At 35.9% G+C, this 24,386-nt stretch overlaps 1 protein-coding gene across 1 annotated transcript in view; it reads right to left on the reverse strand.

Annotated features, from left to right (window-relative positions):
• DDX4 (DEAD-box helicase 4) overlaps positions 1-24,386 on the reverse strand; it is a 104,709-nt gene that overhangs the window by 33,941 nt on the left and 46,382 nt on the right. Inside the window, exons 3-6 of the mRNA XM_047759146.1 lie at positions 18,960-19,037; positions 15,224-15,301; positions 12,765-12,815; positions 10,036-10,095 (exon numbers count right to left, since the gene is read on the reverse strand). Coding sequence (XP_047615102.1) covers positions 10,036-10,095; positions 12,765-12,815; positions 15,224-15,301; positions 18,960-19,037 — 267 coding nt within the window. The remainder of the gene's footprint in view (positions 1-10,035; positions 10,096-12,764; positions 12,816-15,223; positions 15,302-18,959; positions 19,038-24,386) is intronic.

Consider the following 24,386-nt stretch of genomic DNA (forward strand, 5'->3'; position numbering starts at 1 on the left):
ACCAATGGGAATGGCCTGGTGGGTGGTGCCCATTGTAAGGGGCAGCCTAGAGCCACAAGACACATGTAATTAATAAATTTTGATATTCTCTGATTTTACTGTAATTCAGTTCTAAATATTTCATTATTTCCATATAAATTATTATTCATAAACTGAGAAATTCAGTTCCCAAAGCACAAGGGTTAGGATCTTGTTATTGATTTCTACTTTTATTGTACTTTAACAAGAGGGCACACAGCCTATGATATAAATTCTGTGATAATTTTGGGATTTCCTTTTGGTCTTAATAGATGTTCAAGTTGTGTACATTTTCCACATGCTGGAAAAGAATGTATAATTTGTAATCTGGGGGTATATTATTTCAAAAAGAACTATTAAATCAAGCTTAGTAACTGGTATTCAATTTTTCTTTACTCATTTAACTTATTTCTAGCCAGCTCAGTCTGTATGAGGGAAAAATTATTTAAAACTTAATGGTGATTAATGGATTAAGAAGGATTTGCAAGTTTTTTCCTTATGTTCTTTTTGCTTTATATATTTCAAGAATATGCTGTTAAGAGTCAAACCATGTTCAGAACTAGAATGTATTCCCAGTGAACATGCCTTTTATCATTAAGCAATTCTTTTTTTTTAATTTTTTTTTAAATTGTTATTTCCCCAATTTTTTTCCTACTGTACAGCATGGTGACCCAGTTACACATACATGTATACATTCTTTTTTCTCACATTCTCATGCTCCATCATAAGTGACTAGACATAGTTCTCAGTGCTACACAGCAGGATCTCATTGCTAATCCCTTCTGAAGGCAATAATCTGCATCTATTAACCCCAAGTTCCCAATCCATCCTGCTCCCTGCCCCTCGGCAACCACAAGTCTATTCTCAAGTCCATAATTTTCTTTTCTGTAGAAAGGTTCATTTGTGCCATAATATTAGTTTTCAGATATAAGTGATATCATATGGTATTTGTCTTTCTTTTTCTAACTTCACTCAGTATGAGAGTCTCTAGTTCCAACCATGTTGCTGCAAATGGCATTGTTTTGTTCTTTTTCGTGGCTGAGTAGTGTTCTGTTGTGCATATATACCACATCCTCCTAATAAAATCATCTGCCAATGGACATTTGGATTGTTTCCATGTCTTAGCTATTGTGAATAGTGCTGCAATGAACATACGGGTGCATATGTCTTTTTTAAGGAAAGTTCTGTCTGGATATATACCCAAGATTGGGATTGCTGAGTAATATGGTAGTTCTATGTAGAGATTTCTAAGGTACTCCCATACTGTTCTCCATAGTGGCTGTACCAGCTTACATTCCCACCAACACTGCAGGAGGGTTCCCTTTTCTCCATACCACCTCCAGCATTTGTTATTTGTGGACTTATTAATGATGGCCATTCTGATTGGTGTGAGGTGGTATCTCATGGTAGTTTTGATAAGTAATTATTTCTTTATGCCTAATATGTCTGCCTTAGAGTCTATTTTGTCTCCTATTTCTATACCAGCTTTGTTTGGTTAATAGTGTAATGACTTTTTTCTGTTAATTTTTCAACAATACATTGAAATATGTTTACATATATTTACTGATACATGGATTTTTTTTTTTGTCTTTTTTGTTGTTGTTGTTATTGTTGTTGTTGTTGTTGTTGTTGCTATTTCTTGGGCCGCTCCCGCAGCATATGGAGGTTCCCAGGCTAGGGGTTGAATCGGAGCTGTAGCCACCGGCCTACGCCAGAGCCACAGCAATGCAGGATCCGAGCCGCGTCTGCAACCTACACCACAGCTCACGGCAACGCCAGCCAGATCGTTAACCCACTGAGCAAGGGCAGGGACCGAACCCACAACCTCATGGTTCCTAGTCGGATTCGTTAACCACTGCGCCACGACAGAAACTCCTGATACATGGATTTTTATTTCTACCATCTTATTCTGTGTTTGTGCTGAGTTTTTTCAATGCTTTTTGTTCTCCTTCCTGACCTATTAGATTTTCCCAAAGGCTATATAGTTCATTCTATGCTTTTATTGACGTCCTTCAATTTCACCATGAATACTTAAGAAATATTTAAATTATTTTCAGTCTGGTTCCTTTCTACAATGTCCTCTCCTCCTTCTACTGTATTTCCTCCACTATTAAGTTACCATTTTATCCTTTTTCTGATTACCCTTCAGTTATACCCTATTTAAGAAATCTTTTTTTTTTTTTTTTTTTTTTTTTGGCTTTTCTAGGGCCACTCCCGCAGAATACGGAGGTTCCCAGGCTAGGGGTCTAATTGGAGCTGTAGCCACTGGCCTGCGCCACAGCCACAGCAACGCGGTATCCAAGCCGCGTCTGCAACCTACACCACAGCTCAAAGCAACGCCGGACCCTTAATCCACTGAGCAAGGCTAGGGATTGAACCCTCAACCTCATGGTTCCTAGTCGGATTCGTTAACCACTGCACCACGACATGAACTCCTAAGAAATCTTTAGTTTCAACATATTCTCCTTCCTACAGAACTGGCAAAGAACTTGAGGCTTTTCATTTGCTAATATTTTAGTTCTTTCTTATTTCTAAAATCCCTAAATTAATCATAATTATTATTACTAGCTTATACAGTCACTACTTATTTTAATAGTATGTTTACCAATTTTTATATTTTCATTTATTTTGTCTTATCATTGCTTTCTTCCAGAATTCAGTTTCCTTCTTGATAATATATATAATTTAGTAGTTCTTTCCTCAATGGCTTAAAGTACTAAAATCATCTTTATATGAAATGATATTATTACCTATATACAGCAGTTTGGGTTCAGAGCTATTCTCCCTGACCATTCTGAATTCTACTATAGTCTGACCTCTGACCTTACTGAAAAAAATTCTGCTGTCAATCTACTTTTCTTTTCCAGGTGTATTTGTTTTTTCTCTAGTGGTTTTAAAACATTTTTCTCTGTAATATTTAATTTCAATACATGTATAAGGGTATAAATTTGCTTTTATTTAGTTTGTTCAAGATTCTTGTACCTCTTTTACTCTGGAAATGTCTCATTTATTATCTGTGAAGAGTCTCCTTTTCCTATTTTCCCTCCTCCTGTTTTTTAAGTTTTCTCCTCAGAAGATATTCAGACACATGTTGGAATAACAGAATTTCTTATTCTATTCTCCATATCTGTTAAGAGCTTTCATGCTTTCCATTTCCAAATTTACAGAATTTCTTTGGATCTCTTTTTGGATTCATTTATTCTATTCATCTGTGTTTAATATATTTAATCCATCACGTTTTAATCACTCTGATATTTTCTGTAAATTCAAGTTGGTTCTTTTTCAAATCTATTTTCCTTGATGAACAACTACATGTCTCAGTACCTCTGGTATCTATAATTTAATGATTCCATATACAACAGAGACTCAAACATTTAAATGAACAAGCTCTTTTCATGGTTGAGACTAATTTCAAGTTATATAAGGAGCTTAGGAACTAAAAATGAAAAGAACAAAGATGTTATGCAGAATTAAAAGTCTGCATGACCTTCCTGGTTACAGATAGGGCCAGAAACTCCACCTATCCTACATGGTCTTAAAAATAATTACCTTTGTCAAAACAAATAGGTGAAAAGGTAAAACACTATAGAAGTTAAAATAAATGAAAAAGATCTACACTTTTGATATATAAATCTTTTATTTATTTATGTTTGGCTGTGCTTGCAGCATGAGGAAGTTTCCAGGCCAGGGATGGAACCCATGCCACAGCAGTGACAATGCCATATCCTTAATCTGCTCAGCCACCAGGAAACTCTGATACAAATCTTTTAAAATGTTAATAGAGAAGTCACAAAAAGTATAATATTAAATGTGTACACACCAATGTTAAGTTACCTCTGGGAAAGGGAAGATGTAAAATATAAGGGGGGATGGGTCCTCCAGTAATTATGTAAATTTTTTTCTATATTTGAAGTAAATATGACAAAATGATTCTGTTAAATCCAGAAAGTAATATATGAGTACTTGTATAAGAGTATTCTGTGCTTTTCTGAGTTATTAAATTTTTCAAAATTCACCATTCAAAATTTTGCTTTTCATAATATAACATTAATACATATATTAATTTATATATTTATGGCCACACTCATGGCATATGGAAGTTCCCTGGCCAGGGACTGAATCTGAGCCACAGCTGTGACCTAAGCCACAGTTGTGGCAATGTCAGATCCTTCAAGTCACTGTGCCAGGCCGAGGATCAAACCCATGTCTCCGCACTGACCCAAGTTACTGAAGTTGGATTCTTAACCCACTGTGCCACAGCAAAATTCCAATATTTTTAAAGGTAACCTAAGTCCCTTCATAAGGTATATTCTACATTTCATAAGGGAGAGCTGAACATTTCCTGCAGTTCTTAAAGATAGCTAATAACAATCTGCAGAAAGGAATGAGTTTATAAATCATTTAACGTTTGGTAAAAGAACACCTTTTTTTCATTTAAAAAAAGTACTTACTATTAAGTTTAGTGAGGTTGGTCACTGAAACTTCAACATACAAAAGTCAATTGTATTTCTATATACTAGGAAATAAACATTTTTAAATGATAATGGATCACTGATATCAGTGAAAAATGGCAAAATAAAAGACTCCAAATTCTGCTACTTCAAAAAGAAAAAATAATGGACAAAACTGTCAAATTAGCATTTTCCAAACTGAAAATTAGTCAAGGACTTGCAGCAACCCAAGGAATTTTTTTTTTTTTTAAAGGCTGATTCTCACTAACAACAGTGACTTTGTAACATATTCTAACTTACCCCAGTCCCATCCTGACAACCCCACTTCTACACATATAATCAAAAGACGCAAAAACAGGGACTCAAACAGATACGCCGAGCCACAGCAACGCGGGATCCAAGCCGCATCTGCGACCTACACCACAGCTCACAGCAACGAATGCATTTTTAAAGGTATACATACAATGGAATAGTATTTGGCCATAAAACGGAATGTAGTTCTGATACATGCAAGATGAACACTGAAAATATAAGGCTAAAAGAATTAAGTCAAACAAAAGAGATCAAATATTGTATGATTCTAATTGTATGAAATATCTAGAATATACAAATTCATAAAGAACATAAAACAGAGGGTGATCAGAGACTGAGAGGAAGAAGGTACAGGGAGCTATTGCCTAATGAATATAAGTTTCTGGATGAGTGATGAAGAAATTTTGGAAACAATGTTGTGCTGACAACTGCACAACATTGCAGAAATACAGAAGTACTCACTGCCATTGAATTATACATGCAAACAGAGTTAAAATTAAAACTCTAACAAAGTTTATATTAGTTATTCTACCATAATAAAAAGCAGAAAATTTCCCAAATTCGATGAAAAATATTAATCTATACATCCAAGAAGCTTAAAAAACTGCAAGCTGATTAAATCTAAAAAGATCTGGACTTACACATGCCAATATAAAACATGAACACATGGTCCTGTATATCCACACACCAAAGAATTAAGTTGGACTCCTAATCTCATACCACATATAAAAATGAACTCAAATGGATCAAAAAACATAAATGTTAAGAGTAGAATGAAAACTATAAAATTCTTAGAAGGAAACAGAGGTGAAGATCTACATTACCTTGGAATAGGCAAAGGTTTCCTAGATATGACAAGAACATAAACAGCCAAAGAAAAAATAGGTAAATTGGGTTGCCTCAGAATTTAAAACTTTTTGGGAGTTCTCTGATGGCACAGCAGGTTAAAGATCTGGTGTTGTCACTGCAGCAGCTTTGGTCACTGCTGTGGCATGGATTTGATCCCTGACCCAGGAACTTCCATATGCCACAGGTGCAGCAAAAAAAAAAATAAATAAATAAATAAAACTTTTTGCTTCAAAAGACACCACCAAGAAAATGAAAACACACCCCACATAAAAAGGAGAAAATATTTGCAAATCATGCATCTGTTAACACTTGAATCAAGAATATATAAGGAATTCTTAAAAACAATAAAAAGACAAATAACCCATTTTTTAATGGGCAAAGGATCTGATTAGATATTTCTTGAAAGAATAGATACAAATGGCTAATACAAGGCTGACCAACATCATAGTCATCAAAAAATACAAATCAAAACCACAATGATACTAAGTATATATATTATAGAAGTAGGGAATATAGCCAATATTTAACAATTATAAATGGAGTATAACCTTTAAAAATTATCAATCACTATGTTGTACACCTGTAACTTAATATTGTACATAAACTGTATCTCAATTATAAAAAATGATGAGATACTACTTTATATCCATTAGAAAAGCTACAATCAAAAAGACAAACAGTAACAAGTTATGTGAGGATGTGAAAAAACTAGAGTCCTCAGCCATTGTGAATGGGAATGTAAAATAATATAGCTGCTGAGGAAAACAATTAGGCAATTCCTCGAAAGTTGAATGTAAGATTACCATATGATCCAGAAATTCTATTCCTAGGTACATAATCCAGAAAAAAAAAAAAGATTGACACAAATTTGTACACAAATTTTTATAACAATATTAGTCATAATAGCCCCAAAGTGGAAACAACCCACTGTCCATCAGCTGATAAACAGAATGTAGTATACCTAAACAGTGGAATATTATTCAGTAATAAAACAGAATGAAGAATGTTACAACATGGACAAACTTTTGAAAACATCATGCTAAGTGCAGAAGTCAGACACAAAAAGACCATATATAGTATCATTTATATGGGACACCCAGTATCAGAAAATCTATAGCTACAGAAAGTAGATTAATGGTTGTCAGAGGATAGGAAGAAGGGGAAAACGTGGAACTGCTAATAAGCAAAGGATTTCTTTTTTTTTTTTTTTTGCTTTTTAGGGCTGTACCTGCAGCACATGGAGGTTCCCAGGCTAGGGATCTAATCGGAGCTACAGCTGCCGGCCTACACCACAGTCACAGCCACGCCAGATCCAAGCCACATCTGTGACCTACATCACAGCTCACAGCAACGCCGGATCCTTAACCCACTGAGTGAGGCCAACAATCAAGCCCGCAACCTCATGGTTCCTAGTCGGATTCATTTCTGTTGTGCCATGATGGGAACTCCATAGGATTTCTTTTTATGAAAGAGGAAATGTTATAGAATTAGCTAGTAGTGAAGTTCACACAACAAAATGAACATAATTAAAACTACTGAAGTGTATACTTTAAAATGGTGAAGTTTATATTATATGAAGTACTCATTCAATAAAAAATATATATTGGTGTTTCCATCATGGCTCAGTGGTTAACAAACCCGACTATTATGCATGAGGACATGGGTTCGATCCCTAGCCTCGCTCAGTGGATTAAGGATCTGGCATTGCCGTGAGCTGTGGTGTAAGTTGCAGACACGGCTCAGATCCCGCCTTACTGTAGCTGTGGAGTAGGCTGGCAGCTGTGGCTCCAATTAGAACCCTTGCCTGGGAACCTCCATTATCCGTAGTTGCAGCCCTAAAGAGACAAAAGACAAATATATACATATTATATGTATATGTAGATATGTATATAGGCATCACAAAATATCAAATACTAAAGTACAGAAATATGTATAAGGACTCCACAGTGATAACTACAAAACATAGCTAGGAAAAACTAAAGACCTAAAAAAACAGGGATACTCATGAATTGGAAGACTCAGTATCATAAAGATATTCATTCTCCCCACATTAATCTACTGATTCAATGCAATCCTAATAAAAATTCCACTAGGTTTTTTCTGGAAATTGATAAACTGATTCTAAAAATCATATGGAAACTGCAAAAGACTAAGAATAATTCAGGTAATCTTGAAGAACAAATCTGAAAGACTAACACTACCAAATACCAGAACCTATTATAACACTACAGTAATTAGACCATATAGCAATGGTGCAAAAATAGAAAAACTGATCAATGTAATGGAACTAACTCCAGAAACAGTTCCATATGTTTACTGCCACCTAATCTATACCTAAGGCAGCTTTACAGTGTAGAGTGGAAGGGACAGTCTTTTCAGTAAGTTATACTGGATCAACCAGCTAATGGGGAAAAAAGTATACATTGGTATCTACCTTAAACCATATACAAAAATAAATTACAGATAAATTACAATATGAATGTGGAAGCTAAAAGACAAAGTTTTAAAAGGAAAATAGAATATCTTTATGACTTCAGAAGGAACAAATATTTCTTGAACGGGACAACAAAAGCACTAATCATAAAAGACAAGACTGGTAAATTGAACTTGATTAAAATGAACAACTTCTATTCATCAAAAGATGCCCAATATAAATGTCATACAGGAGCTGCTTGCACTATTCTCGCAAATTTTCTGTAAGTTTTAAATTATTTACAAATAAAAAGGTAAAAATAAAGACACTCACAGAAAAGTAGGCAAAAGACTTGAATAGGCACTATACAAAAGATGATGTCCGAATGGCCAATAAACACAAGAAGCCCACGTATTTCATTAATCCATTAAGGGAATACAAATTAAAATCACAGTGGGGGAGATCCCATTGTGGCACACTGGAAACGAATCTGACTAGGAATCATAAGGTTGCGGGTTCGATCCCTGGCCTTTCTCAGTGGGTTAAAGGATCCAGCATTGCTGTGAGCTGTGGTGTAGGTTGTAGACACGGCTTGGACCCTGCATTGCTGTGGGTGTGGTGTAGGCTGGCAGCTGTAGCTCTTATTAGACCCCGAGCCTGGGAACTTCCATATGCGGCGGATGCAGCCCTAAAAAGACAAAAAATAAAAAATAAAGTAAAATAAAATAAAGAGAATAGCAATCAGGTAGTACCCTCAAACAATCACTACTCCTTTTAGTCACCCAAGTCAATAAGCCAGGATCAAGCACACAGAGCTTCAATTGGCTTTTGACCGCTTCACTTAAATATGAATTAAAGTGATTTAAAGAAAATTTAATAGTAATGAAGATAATTCAGTCTTCAGCAGAAAGCAACCATAAATTTTAAAATATGAGCTCTGTTTTAGGAACATTAGTGGCAAAATTGATGGTTAAAGTAGGGAGGAGAATAATGCTAAAAAAGGAGTCTAAATTCTTTGTAGCCAAATTTCCTCCCCATCATTGGATGGCCCCCTGCAACTGCCATAAAAAGATTCAACTAATTAAACAAGCCATTCCTTTCACCTCCAAAATCCTCTCCACTTTACAACCCCACCAAGGCTATACTGAAATCCACAGCAAGTCTCAGCTTCATTAAGGAAGGCCCACTGTTCAACGAGTTAACCACCTAATAGGCAAAAGAAAAGGATATCTCCAAGTTGCAGCAAAAATAATGATATATCTGATTACTATGTAGTTCCAAACAATAAACTCTTTTATCATAAGTAGATTTGCACACCTGTAGCAATTTTATGATAGGTTCATTGTGGTTTTCTGTGGGTTTTGTTATTGTTAATTTTTTGTTCTGGCCACAGTGGAGGCATGTGGAAGCTCCCAGGCCAGGGATCCAACCCATGCCATAGTAGCAACCAGGGCCACTGCAGTGACAATACTGGATCCTTAGCTCACTGTGCCACAAAGGAACTCCTGTTGTTGCAATTTTAACGTGCCTGCCTACAGATAATCAAGAATTGAGCATGATAGTTTTTTTACCATTACACCTCAGTTCATTAGAGGCAAGATTAGAAGAGTATAATGAAGTACTGCTAGAGTTGAATAAAAAGTAATCTATAATTTCTTTCCTCCCCCATATCTCCAATGATCCTATTCAGAGACAGAGACATCCCAGCTCATCTACACTGTGACAGACTAAGATTCACACAGTCCCTCATGTGTACTTCATAGCACACTTTGGAGGTCTTAGAAAAAATTCTGTGACATTACAAAGAAAAAGGAGGGACACCTACTACTGAGTATTAATTCAAACAGTAATAGCATAAAACATACAGCAAAATATTTTTCTTTAAAGGTTTTCACCACCAGAATTTTTCTTTCTTTCAGCTCTTCCAAAATAAGTTTTGTCAGTTTAATATCTCTATCTTAAATACAAACTGTTCCAAAACGTGGTCCTTACCGCCTCTCTTGGAAAACCCTCTGTTCCGTGTCTGATTATCTTCACAGTCATTATTAGACTCTTGAATAAAAATTTAACACGTGAATAGCATCTAAATAATTACTTAAATATTTATATTAACATAGTATCTAAAGAATAGCACTGTCCTAAGAGAAATCAGTAAGAAAAATATCTTCATAGGTTAAAACAAACATTTCAATTTTTAAATAATTCTAAAAACAGAAATATAAAGACATCATTCAGTCAATTCCCTTACAAATCACCTTATCTAAAAGTTAAATGTTAAGTGTATAATCTGTCAAATGCTACCACAAGCCAAAAAAAAAAAAATTTCATAAATGTTTAACCAAAAAAAGGTTTCAGAAATATCTAAACAATTAAGTAATCAATGTGTTCTCAGAAATGCAGAGAACTGTTCTTTTCATAATGTTATCATTATTTCTATAACTTGCCTTTCTTAGTAAACCGGAGACATTAGTTTTGATATATGCAAACTTTCTGCCATTCATCCTAATGGAAGAATTTGGGGATATCCTGGCTTTCTGTTTTTAGTGACATTATCAAATAATATTACAAAGATTTCTAAATAGTGGTATTAGGGCAGCACTAAAAGCTGCCTAAAAATTATCTGGAAAGTTGGTTAAAAATAGATTATCAGAATCCACCTCCAGAGATTTTTATTTTGAATGTGCAGAGTGACAAGGAATAATTTTTCTAAATTAAAAAAGTACATATTACTAATGTAATTTTTAGTAATAACTTTAAGCTTTCTAGTTGATTCTAATAAAGCCATGTTTGCAAAAAGTTAAGATGTTTTCAACAGATCTTTGTACATGTCACTAATGTTTAATATCTGAGAACTTTAGATCACAGTGATGATATCAAGTGGCTAAACAGACTGAAAGCTGTTAAGTTTCTCTGCAAAGGTACTAATCTACCTGATTAATATTGTTTTAGAATAAACAAGGACCAAGAGCTCCTGTTGAAGGCTTCTATTTGAGCTGACATCAACAACTGACAAATATTCCTGAAGAGCCATCTAACGTCAAGACAACTTTCTTAGAAGCAGGATTTAATACAAGGATGCTAAACAGGAAAGTAAGAATTTTGAAAAGAAGGTTGCCCTGGAATAATGATGATGATAGCTAACATTATTTAGGGGAAAAAAAAAAAGCTATGAACTAATTTGGGACTTGGCAAGGACAAAGACGGTTCACATAATCTCTGCCCAATTATTCTCCTAAAACAAACTCATAGTTATTCTGACTACACTGGATAGTAAAATAAGGTTATGACTTTTGAAGTTGGGTGAAGGGTATAATTACATTAGAAGAAGGAAAACCTCTGTACTATTTTTGAAACTTCCTTTGAGTCTTAAGTGATATCAAAATAAAGTTACTTTAATAAAAAACAACCTCTGTAGAGCTAAAAAATAAAGCCAAGTACAAACAAAAATAACAATCCCAAGATTAGTTATGACCTATTAATTATATAAAAATAATAGCAATAACACATAAAACTTAGTATCTGACACTGTTCTAAATGAATTATATTTTAACTTTTTAAGTCCTCACAAAATCTTATGAGGTGGATATTACTCTCATTTCACAAATATAGAAAGAGAAATCAGAGATGTTTTCAAGATAATACAACTGAGGAGGAGGATCTGGGTCTCAAACCCAGGGTGCCTAACTCCAAAATCTGAGCTCCTAATTGCTATACCAGCTAAGGGACATGACATTGCAGGGAAAATAACAACCACAAAACTTGCTGTCCATCTGTGTGCAGAGGAAAAGTTTCTATCATGATATCAAAATCTGCTCCTGGGCTTGCCAACAAGAGAATGTTGGTTTTCATTTTGAGAATCACTGTTAAGATCAAGTCTCAAATATTTTAAGAAAATGGATGACATTTACTATTTACCATGAATGTGTCTGGTACTAAACTTCATGCTTTACTCACATTCTCATTCAGTGAGCCTAAAACCTATAATACGGATGGCCTCCGTTCTACAGAATGGGAAATTGTGTCTCCCAGAAATTAAGCAACTTGCTCTACATCATTCAACTAGCAAATAGTGGAGCAAGGACATGAAACAAAGTCTGGAACTCTAAAGTATATTATGCTATAAAGATTCCATAAATCCGTGGTTACCATACAAGAGAGTCATCAGAATCACCAGGGATTCTTTTTAAATACAGGTTCCAGGGCCTCACCCAAATCTACTCAATCAGGTTTTCCTGGGAAAGTATGCCAATTACTGTAGTCTATCTTCCAGTAACATTACTCTATTCTCATCAATATCTGTATTCCTCCAAACCAGTATCTCAGTATCTTTCACAGAAATGTCACTGATTTCAACAGTGACCCACATTCTTGTGAATCTTTTTTCACTATCAATACTTAAATTTGAATCTAAGTATGAATTTACATGTCCCAAACTGTATTTGTATATGAAAGTGGAGTTCTGATTCTTGACTTGCTCTTTTTACTATTTCCTTTTTCTTAAGGTAGCACAGCATTCAAAAGTTGCACTTCATAGGTTAATTCAGGCAGGTAAAAATAGGTCAAATGAGGATACTTGCATTCTTAGTTAAGGTTCTGGCTATAGCTGCTTTATAAAATTGGGTTTAAATAAATTAGAACTGGAATAGACTAAGATACTTAATCTTAGCATGTATTCTGGGCGTTAAATTCTTAGGTCACTACAAAAAAAACACTGAACTTACCTCTCCAGAAACCGGAGCTATCACCTTCTTCAAACTTGTTATTTGAAAAACCTACACAAAATATAAAATTAAACTTGCAATTTCTGAAAACAACTATTACCTCTACTTCCATATTTAAAAAGAGAAGGAATGAATGGAGGGAAAGAAGAGGGGAGGAAGGAGCTAATGAACAGACTGACCCTACAGGGACTTCTAGCTACCATGCCCCTTTAAAATAGGATAAATTAGGAGTTCCCATCATGGCGCAGAGGAAACGATTCTGACTAGGAACCATGAGGTTGCGGGTTCAATCCTTGGCCTCACTCAGTGGGTTAAGGATCTGGTGTTGCCGTGGCTGTGGTGTAGGTCGCTAACACAGTTCGGATCCTGTGTTGCTGAGGCAGTGGCGTAGGCCAGCAGCTGTAGCTCCAATTAGACCCCTAGCCCGGGAACCTCCTTATGCCGCAAGTGTGGCCCTAAAAAGCAAAATAAAATAAAATAAAATAGGATAAGTCACATACAAGTGTGTATATATAAATATTGAATTAGAATTCATACTGATTGTATTACAACTTCTGCCTCATGCAGTTTATTAAGGTCAAAATATCTGCTAATGTTTTATTACCTCAAATGTAATGTATTCCTCTATATATACATGTGTGATACGTGGGTATATACACATATCAGTATAACCACTACATACATTCTATTCAAAATATCAACATTTTTAAAATTTTATAAATTAATTTGTAATTTCCTCATCTGCTAGAGGACAACTAAAATCAAAATTTTTTTCCTTTCTCAGTAACAAGGAAATTCTGCCAACATTTTTTTTGTGCTGTACCCATGGCACATGGAAGTTCCTAGGCCAGGCATCAAATCTGAGCTACAGCTGTGACCTACGCCACAGCTGCAGCAAGGCCAGATCCTCAATCCACTGTGCAGAGGATCAAACCCACACCACCACAGAGACAACACCAGATCCTCAAACCAGTGTCACAGTGGGAACTCCTCTACTCCTCTTTGTTTACAAAATTTCAAAAAACAATCTTTCACCAAGCTCTGCTGTCAAATCTCTTACTTTATAGAACCTTATGTCTAGATTTATACATTTCTGGAGCATATAGATATATCCTTTAATTTAATTTTAAAAGCATCCATAAATAATATTTCAAAATTTTTAAATGTTAAGTCTTAATAAAATAACCTTTACTACATACTCAGGAAATACTATAACTATGATTTAAATTTAAATGTCAATATATAATGCCTGTCAATTAATATCTAATCTAAATATTAAATTATGGCTTCAGTACTATAGAGACCAATTAATTACTATTTGACAGATGTTAAATTTATACACAAATAAAAACATACCAAGTCACTTAACACCTCAAGTTCAACAAAATCTAATAACCTTTCCAGTGTTAAACTTCATGGAAATTTAAAACACAATTAACATGTATAAAAGTAAGTACTCTATGACCTCAATATATGATTGGATGATACTTTTTCCTTGAGCAGATATAAAGATAATCCCTATAAAAAGATTATGTATCACAAAATGTAGGTTTTGAGTTTTTTATTCATTTAAATATTTGCAATCTTCGAAGTTGGTTCAGAAAAGGATTATATTCTACTGCCTCTTCCCCTCCATACTTCCCTACATGCTACTGAAAGAAAATCTTTCACCTACATGCTATTGGTCATGATCTTACACTCTGCTTGTTCTAATTTACAGGTTTAAAAATTTTTATGGAAAATATTTAATTTCAAAGCTTCTACTAGTTCTTTGCTCAAGAAAAGACAGAGACTCCAATGAACTCTTGGAAGAATTAGATAGCGCTAATGTTTGTGGGAGCAGGGAAAGGAAGTCATGGGTACAGAAGAAAAGAACTGGAGTTCACCTCTGGAGTAAATCAATTTGAAGAGACACTGCAGCAAATACCATTGCTATTAAAAAGAAAAAGAAAAAAGCTAAATAGAACAGCAGACATCCAAAGCAACATAAACTGCTGTTCTAAACTATAACTAAGAAAGTGAAAGCACTTCATGTAAGCTTCATAAATTCTTAGGAAAAGCACATACTTTCTATATACATTAAAGGGAAACACGGAGTTCCCGTCGTGGCGCAGTGGTTAACAAATCCGACTAGGAACCATGAGGTTGCGGGTTCGGTCCCTGCCCTTGCTCAGTGGGTTAACGATCCGGCGTTGCCGTGAGCTGTGGTGTAGGTTGCAGACGCGGCTCGGATCCTGCGTTGCTGTGGCTCTGGCGTAGGCCGGTGGCTACAGCTCCGATTCAACCCCTAGCCTGGGAACCTCCATATGCCGCCGGAGTGGCCCAAGAAATAGCAACAACAACAACAACAACAACAACAAAGACAAAAAAAAAAAGACAAAAAAAAGGGAAACACTACTCAAAGACTATAAAGCTTGAGGTCACTTAAATTTTGATTTAAGATATCACAAGCAGATTACCTCTGTTTCCACAACTCTTTCCAACACCAAAACCACCCATTGTGGATGTATTCTCTCTTTTATTAGATTCGCCAGGATCTGAAAAAGTTCAGATATAATTAAAACTCTATAATACATAAAATTAAGTGTGTCATCAAAAGCTAGGAATAAAATGCATCTTTGGAGTAAGGTTACTTTCAAAGATGGGAAGAGAATATTATAAAAACTTAAAATATCCCTGCACCTTCTTTTTCAAAAAAGTCTTAAATTATGATACCAAAGTAAAAACATAAATATACTATTGGTGAAATAGAGTTTTCTTGTTTTTTCTTTTTAGGGCCACTCTCACATCATATGGAGGTGCCCGGGATAAGGGTCGAATCAGAGCTGTAGCTGCTGGTCTATGCCACAGCCACAGGAATGCCAGGTTTGAGTCACATGTGTAAACTATTCCACAGCTCACAGCAATGCCAGGTCCTTAACCCACTTAATCAAGGACAGGGATCGTACCTGGGTCCTCATGGATATCAGTGAGATTCATTTCCACTGAGCCATGATAGGACTTTCTAGAGCTTTCTACTAGCTATTTTACTAGAGACCTTTAATCAAAAAATTCAACTCCCTAATATTCTGTATATTGAAACCTCTATCAAGAGGCAACTATTTATATACTATCCCCATGTGAAAGCCACTGCTATTGAAAATTTTACCCTCTTATTGCTTTTATTTCTTTCTCTTTTTTTCTGCTTTTTAGGGCCGCACCCGTGACATGTGGAAGCTCCCAGGCCAGCAGTCAAACTTGAGCTACAGCTGCTGGCCTATGCCACAGCCACAGCAATGTGAGGTCCAAGCCACGTCTGCAACATACACCACAGCTCACATCAACGCTGGATCCCCAACCCACTGAGCAAGTCCAGGGATCGAACCCACATCCCTGTGGATCCCAGTTGGGTTCGTTAACTGCTGAGCCATGAAGGGAAATCCCATACACTCTTGTATTGTTTTTAATTATTCTACTTATTATTTACTTATTTTCCTAGTGTTTAAATCATTCTCATCTTTCACTTTTAAAAATAAAATTAGGAAGGGACCACATAAGAAAAAAAGCTATGAATACTACTTCCCTTTACCTTACACTCCTTCACAGTATTTCCCCATATTGGCTTTCTTAGCTTTATTTCCCACCATACAATTCTGAACACTCAACATTTTAATTCATACCAAACAACTTCCCATAATCCACATTGTGAATTTCTAATATTATCTACCTTCTTACATACTGTTCCTTCAGGCTGACCTTCCCTTACTCTTATTTTTGCTAGCAAAATTTTTTTTACTCTTCAAAAGCCAAGTTCAAAAGCCACCTCTTCTGTGAAGTCTTCCTTCATCCTCTGACCATAATCAATCCTTCAGTGACATTCTCACAGCACAGTATGTATATTTCTTTTGCAGCAACATTCCCTTCCAATATTTCTCTACCACTACTTTAAGACTTTTGAGGGCAGAGTTGCCATGGCAAGGAAATGCTTATTTAAAACAAAAAAATTAGCAGTTCCTGTCGTGGTGCAGCAGAAACGAATCTGACTAGGAATCATGAGGTTGCAGGTTCCATCCCTGACCTCACTCGGTAGGTTAAGGATCTGGCGCTGTTGTGAGCTGTGGTATAGGATGCACAGGCCAGCAGCTGTAGCTCCAATTCAATCCCTAGCCTGGGAACCTCCATATGCTGCAGGCGTGGCCCTAAAAAGCAAAAAAAAAAAAAAAAATTAGGAACAGATACCAAAATGTCATAATTTGTTAAACTATCATTGGGAAAAAAATAAAGCATTATCTTGAGATCCTCGTAAATGTCTTATCTCTGTAACACCCTAACACAAGGAGGTTAAATGATCTCTGAAACTCCCAATGCCACATGCAAAATCGTGTAAAAGCAACTACCAGTATTTTCATCGGATTCTAAAGAAGTGCGTTATTCAAGAAGAGTTTTTAGGCCATAACTCATGAACAATGAAAAACTGATCAATATATATGTTAAGCAATTAAAAGTCAATTATAAGGAGTTCCCATCGTGGCTCAGTGGTTAACAAATCCGACTAGGAACCATGAGGTTGTGGGTTCAATCTCTGGCCTTGCTCAGTGGGTTAAGGGTCTGGCGTTGCCGTGAGCTATGAAGTAGGTCACAGATATGGCTTGGATTCCGAGTTGCTGTGGCTGTGGTGTAGGCCAGCAGCTACAATTCCAATTAGACCCCTAGCCTGGGAACCTCCATATGCCACAGGAGCAGCCCTAGAAAAGGCAAAAATACAAAAAAAAAGAAAGAAAGAAATTTAATGTATTTCAACCTATAAAATATGGAATTAATGATCTGTAGTAAAATTTGCCTCAGTGATGGTTTTTTCATTTAAAAAGGCTTTATTCAACAATATCTAGAAGTCTGCTTAACAAAGTATAACCCATTCTAAAATAGGATTTTGAAAAATATCTACATATTACATTCCATATTACATTAAGATATTTATTATTTCTTTCCTTTTCTTTTTTTTGCTTTTTTTTTCCTTTAGGGCCACACCCACAGCATATGGATGTTCCAGGCTAGGGGTCTAATCGAAGATACTGCTGCCAGACATCAGAGCTATAGCAATGCCAGATCCGAGCTGTGTCTGCAAGCTACACCATAGCTCACAGCAATGACAATCCTTAACCCACTGAGTGAGGCCAGGGATCAAAACTGCAACCTCATGGTTCCCAGTCAGATTCGTTTCCACTATTCCACAACAGGAACTCCGAAATTTATTATTTCTAATGTTAGTAGCTGCAAACAAAATCCACGCTTGAACCTCTTAGCACAACTATACAGTTCAAATCATCATTGCTTCTTACTTAATATGCAGGCTTAAAAAACAAAATATATATGCTTATTTAAAGAATAAATTATTTCCATTAGTAATAAAAACATATTAAAATATAAAATTTGTGTTAACTGTATTTAAAAAAAATTGAGTCATCCATATATCAAATAAAATACCATACACATCAACCTTTAATTTCCAAAAAATATCAAGATATATCATATATCATAAGTTTTTCAAAAAATAACACGTAATAAATTCACCAAAAAATGTCATGTATATATGAAACTACCAATTAACCCTAACAAGAAATATATGGTCATATGAATTTTTAAATAAATTAAATTTTAGGTTCTAATAAATATTTTGTTGTACTATAATAAAACATAGTACAGAATGTTATCAGCATTTTAATATCAAATCTAAAAATGAACTTGAGGAAGGTATGGTGGTGTGTAAGTATCTGTCAAATCTAGTGCTGGCTGTTCTATAAAACTAGTGATTAAAAAAATTCTGCTTTGGGAAAATAACATTTTAGCTGCTTCCCATTTTAGCTGTCTTTTCTTAAGAATAATACTTAAGAGGTCGTTCACATTCTAATATCTGGTGTTTTTATAAATATTCTTCCCAAGACAATTGTGGGGAATCAGTAATCATCAACACATTAAGAAGCAGCTCTGTGAAGCAACTATCTTTAACCAAAATAGCTACCTGATAAATTTAACTATTTCCTACTAGCCAAAAGTATACAACAGCAAAAAAGAACACCAACATTTTTTTAAAATGAACTCATTATCCCAACAAATTCTATTGTATACTAAGTTATAACAGATTTAGCTTTGCACTAAACAGCCTCTATTCATTCCACTATTCAACTATTTAACAGAAGACTAGGGAAAGATACTTACCCTGGTTTCCCAAACTCCTCCCAGAGGCAAATCCACTTCTCATGAAGTGATCTCTTCGAGAAGATCCATCATCCATTTCTAAAGTGAATAACATTTGAAGCAAATTAAAATAACAAACAAGTATCTTGATGGTAAGCAAACTATAAACGTTTTCAACATGTCATCCACATGGCAAAGGAGAAATTCTATATAGTAACAAGGAAGATAAAGAGCCTAGTAGAAAAATATGCTCTGAACAACAGTAGGTAGTTCTCCAAAAAAAACAAAAACAAAAACTTATAACTAAAAAATGTGAAATCAAAAAAAGGATATAATTTTTCTCAACCACAACTGAGTGGAAAACAGTTTTCTAATACTGAGAAAAGGCAAAGACAGAGGGAAACAAGTACAAATCACATACAGGACCAGGATTAAGATGGCAGAATAGAAGGACTGGAGCTCTACTTCTCTCCTAAAAACAACAAAATTCACAACTAGAGACTGAGCATTCTTCAACCAAATGGACCGGAAACCTTAAAAAAGATATCCTACTCCAGAAGAAAAAGAGGAGGACACATCAAGAGGTAGGAGGAGTGATTTCATGATATAAACAACCCCATACCTCCCGGGTGGGAAGCTCCACAGACTGGAAACTAACTGGTTCAAAGAGACTCACCTACAGGAGTGAGTTCTGAGCCCCACATCAAACTCTGATGTGTGGGGATCTAGCACTGGGAGAAAGAGCCCCTGGAGCATCTGGCATTGAAGGCCAGAAGGGCTTGTGTGCAGGAGCTCCACGGGACTGGGAGAAATGGAGACCCCATTCTTAAAAGGCACACACGGACTTTCACACGCACTGAGTCCCAGGGCAAAGCAAAGTCTCCATAGGAATCTGGGTCAAACCTGACTGCAGTTCTTGGAGGACATCCTGGGAAAACAGGGGTGAATGTGGCTTGTTGTGAGGGAAGGACATTGAAAGCAAAGCTCTCGGGAATATTCAGCAGCCATGCCTTCCTCTGGAGGTGGCCATGTTGGGAAAATCTGGCCACACCCTCAGTCAGTGCTGAGAAGCCCCAGGGCAAACAACAATCCAGGTGGGATCACATCCCTGTCCCTCAGTAAACAGGCTACCTAAAGAACCCTCAGGTGCAGAGCTGCCACTAATCCCATCCAGACACTAAGCCCCACCCAATAGAGGGATTAGAATTGGCTCCACCCACCAGTGGGCAGGCATCAGCCCCTCCCATCAGGAAGCCTACAGCAAGCACCCATACTGACTTCAGCCACAAGGGGGGCAGACAGCAGAAATAAGAGAGGCTACAACTCTATTATCTGTAAAAAGGTCACCACACCAAAAACCTATAAAAATGAAAAGACAGAGAACTATAACTCAGATGAGGGAGAAAGGAAAAACCACAGAAAATCAGCTAAGCAAGGAGGAGATTCCCAGCATCCAGGAAAAAGACTTTAGACTGATGATGCTAAAGATGATGTAAGACATTGGAAATAAACTGCAGGCAAAGATGAATAACTTACAGGAAACACTGACCAAAGAGATGCAAGATATAAAACTTAAACAAGAAGACATGCAAAATACAATAACTGAAATTAAAAAATTCACTAGAAGCAGCTAACAGCAGAATAGAGGAGACAGAAGAATGAACAAGTGAGGTGGAGGACAGATTGGAGGAAATTACGGATGCAGAAAAGAAAAGAGAAAAAAGATTGAAAAGAAATGAAGAGAGTCTCAGAGAACTCTGGGACAACATTAAATGCATCAACATCCGTATTATAGTGCCAGAAGGAGAAGAGAGAGAAGGGGACAGAGAAAATATTCCAAGAGATAGTAATAATAAACTTCCCTACATGGGAAAGGAATCACTCACTCGAATCCAGGAAGCACAACGAGTACCATATAAAATAAACCCAAGGAAGAATACACCGAGACACGTATTAATCAAATTGACCAAAATTAAAGACAAAGAGGAAATCTTGAAAGCAGCTAGGGAAAAGAAACAAATAACACACAAGGGAACCCCGAGATAATGTTATCAGCATATTTTTCAGCAGAAACTCTGCAGGCCAGAAGGGAGTGGCAGGATATACTTAACGTGATGAAAGGAAAAAACCTCCAACCAAGATTACTCTACCCAGCAAGGCTCTCATAAAGATCTGAAGAAGAAATCAAAACCTTCACAAACAAAAGCTGAGAGAATTCAGCAACATTAAACCAGCCTTACAACAAATACAAAAGGAACTTCTCTAGGCAGAAAAGAACAAGAGAAGAAGGAAAGAAAAAAGAGCAACAAAAACAAATCCAAAGCAATTAATAAAATGGCAATAAGAACATACATATCAATAATTACCTTAAATGTTAATGGACTAAACACCCCAAATGAAAGACAAAGACTGGCTGAATGGACACAAAAACGCCCCAACCAAAAGACATAGACTGGCTGAATGGACACAAAAACAAGACCCATTTATATGCTGTCTTCAAGAGACCCACTTCACTTCTAGGGACATATACAAATCGAAAGTGAGAGGATGGAAGAAAATATTTCATTCAAATGGGGATCAAAATAAAGCTGGAGTAGCAATACTCATATCAGACAAAATACACTTTAAAATGAATATTTTCAGGGACAAAAAAAGGACATTACATAATAATCAAAGGATCAATCCACGAAGAAGATATAACAATTTTAAATATCTACGCACCCAACACAGGTTCACCACAATATATAAGGCAACTGCTAACAAACTAAAAAGGACAAATCAAAAATAACACAATCATAGTCGGAGACTTTAACACCCCACTTACAGCAACGGACAGATCAACCAGACAGAAAATCAATAAGGAAACACAGGCCCTGAATGACGCATTAAACTAGATGGACTTAATAGATATTTATAGGACATTCCATCCAAAAGCAACAGAATACACATTCTTCTCAAGTGCACACGGAAAATTCTCTAAGATTGATCACATCCTGGGCTACAAATCAAACCTTGGTAACTTTAAGAAAAATGAAATCATATTAAGCATCTTTTCCGACCACAACGCTATATGACTAGAAATCAACAACAAGAAAAAAACTGCAAAAAACACAAACACGTGGAGACTCAACAACACGCTACTAAAAAACCAATAGATCACTGAAGAAATCAAAGAGGAAATTAAAAAATACCTAGATGCAAATGACAACAAAGATACAACACTCCAAAACCTATGGGATGCAGCAAAAGCCGTTCTAAGAGGAAAGTTTATAGCAACACAAGCCCACCTCAGGGAACAAAAAAAAAGCTCAAATCAACAAGCTAACTTTACATCCAAAGCAGGTAGAGAGAGAACAGACAAGACCTAAAGTTAGTAGAAGGAAAGAAATCATAAAGATCAGAGCAGAAATCAATGAAATAGAAACAAAGAAGAACCATAGAACAGATCAATGAAATGAAAAGCTGGTCTTTGAAAATATCAACAAAATTGATAAACCCCTAGCCAGACTTATCAAGCAAAAAAGAGAGAGGACTCAAATCAATAAAATTAGAAATGAAAAAGGAGAAGTAACAACGGACATCACAGACATACAAAGGATCATAAAAGACTACTATGTGCAACTATACGCCAATAAAACAGAAAACCTAGAAGAAATGGACAAATTCTTAGAAAAGTACAATCTTCCAAGACTAAACCAAGATGAAATAGAAAAGATGAATGAACCCATCACAAGAACTGAAATTGAAACTGTGATTTAAAAATTTCCAACAAACAAAAGCACAGAATTCAGCTTCACAGGCGAATTCTATCAAACATTTAGAGAAAGAGCTAACACCTATTCTTCTGAAACTATTTCAAAAAATTGCAGAGGAAGGGATACTCCCAAACTCATTCTATGAGGCCACCATCACCCTGGTACCAAAACCAGACAAAGATACCACAAAAAAATAAAACTACAGGCCAATTTCACTGATGAACATTTATGCAAAAATCCACAACAAAATACCAGCAAACCACATCCAACAATGCATTAAAAGGATTGTACATCATGATCAAGTGGGATTTATCCCAGGGATGCAAGGGTTCTTCAATATTGGCAAATCCATCAATGTGATACACCACATTAGCAAACTGAAAGAGATAAAACCGTTATGATCCTCTCAATAGACACAGAAAAAGCCTCTGACAAAATCCAACACCCATTTCTGATAAAAACCCTTCAGAAAGTGGGCATAGAGGGAACCTACCTCAACATAATAAAGGCCATACATGAAAAACCCACAGTGAACATCATTCTCAATGGTGAAAAGCTAGAAGAATACCCATAAGATCAGGAACAAGATAAGGATGTCTGCTCTCGCCACTACTCTTCATCATAGTTCTGGAAGTCCTAGCCACAGCAATAAGAGAAGTAAAAGAGATAAAAGTAATCCAAATTGGAAAGGAAGAAGTAAAACTATCACTATTTGCAGATGACATGATACTATACCTAGAGAATCCTCAAGACTCTACCAGAAAACTGTAGAGCTCATCCATGAACTTGGCAGAGTCTCAGCATACAAAATTAATACACAGAAATCAACAGCATTTCTATACACTAACAATGAAACAGCAGAAAAAGAAATTAGGGAAGCAATCCCATTTACCATCACATTCAAAAGAATAAAATACCTAGGAGTAAACCTACCTAAAGACACAAAAGACCTGTACTCTGAAAACTAGAAGACACTGATGAAAGAAAATCAAAGATGACACAAACAGATGGAAAGATATACCATGCTCAGGAATTGGAAGAGTTAATATCATCAAAATGACTATACTACCTAAAGCAACGTACAGATTCAATGCAATCACTATCAAATTACCAAGGACATTTTTCACAGAATTCAAACAAAATATTTTAAAGTTTGTTTGGTAGCATAAAAGACCCAGAATAGCTAAAGACATCCCGAAAAAGAAAAATGGAGCTGGAGGAATCAGACTCCCGGACATCAGACTATACTACAAAGCAACAATCATCAAAACCATATGGTACTGGCACAAAGGCAGAAATACAGATCAGTGGAACAGGATAGACAGCCCAGAATTAAACCCACACACCTACAGCCAACTCATCTATGACAAAGGAGACAAGGATATACAATGGAGAAAAGACAGCCTGTTCAACAAGTGGTGTTGGGAAAACTGGACAGCCACATGGAAAAGAATGAAATTAGAACACTCCCTAACACCATACACAAAAATAAACTCCAAATGGATTAAAGACCTAGATATAAGACCAGACACTATAAAACTCTTAGAGGAAAACATAGGCCAAACACTCTCTGACATAAAAGACAGCAGTATCTTCTCAGATTCTCCTCCTAGAATAATAACAATACAAACAAAAATAAACATATGGGGCCTAATCAAACTAAAAAGTTTCTTCACAGCAAAGGAAACCCTAA

This window comes from Phacochoerus africanus, chromosome 1 (genome assembly GCF_016906955.1).
Source record: "Phacochoerus africanus isolate WHEZ1 chromosome 1, ROS_Pafr_v1, whole genome shotgun sequence".
In the NCBI taxonomy this organism is placed as follows: Eukaryota; Metazoa; Chordata; class Mammalia; order Artiodactyla; family Suidae; genus Phacochoerus; species Phacochoerus africanus.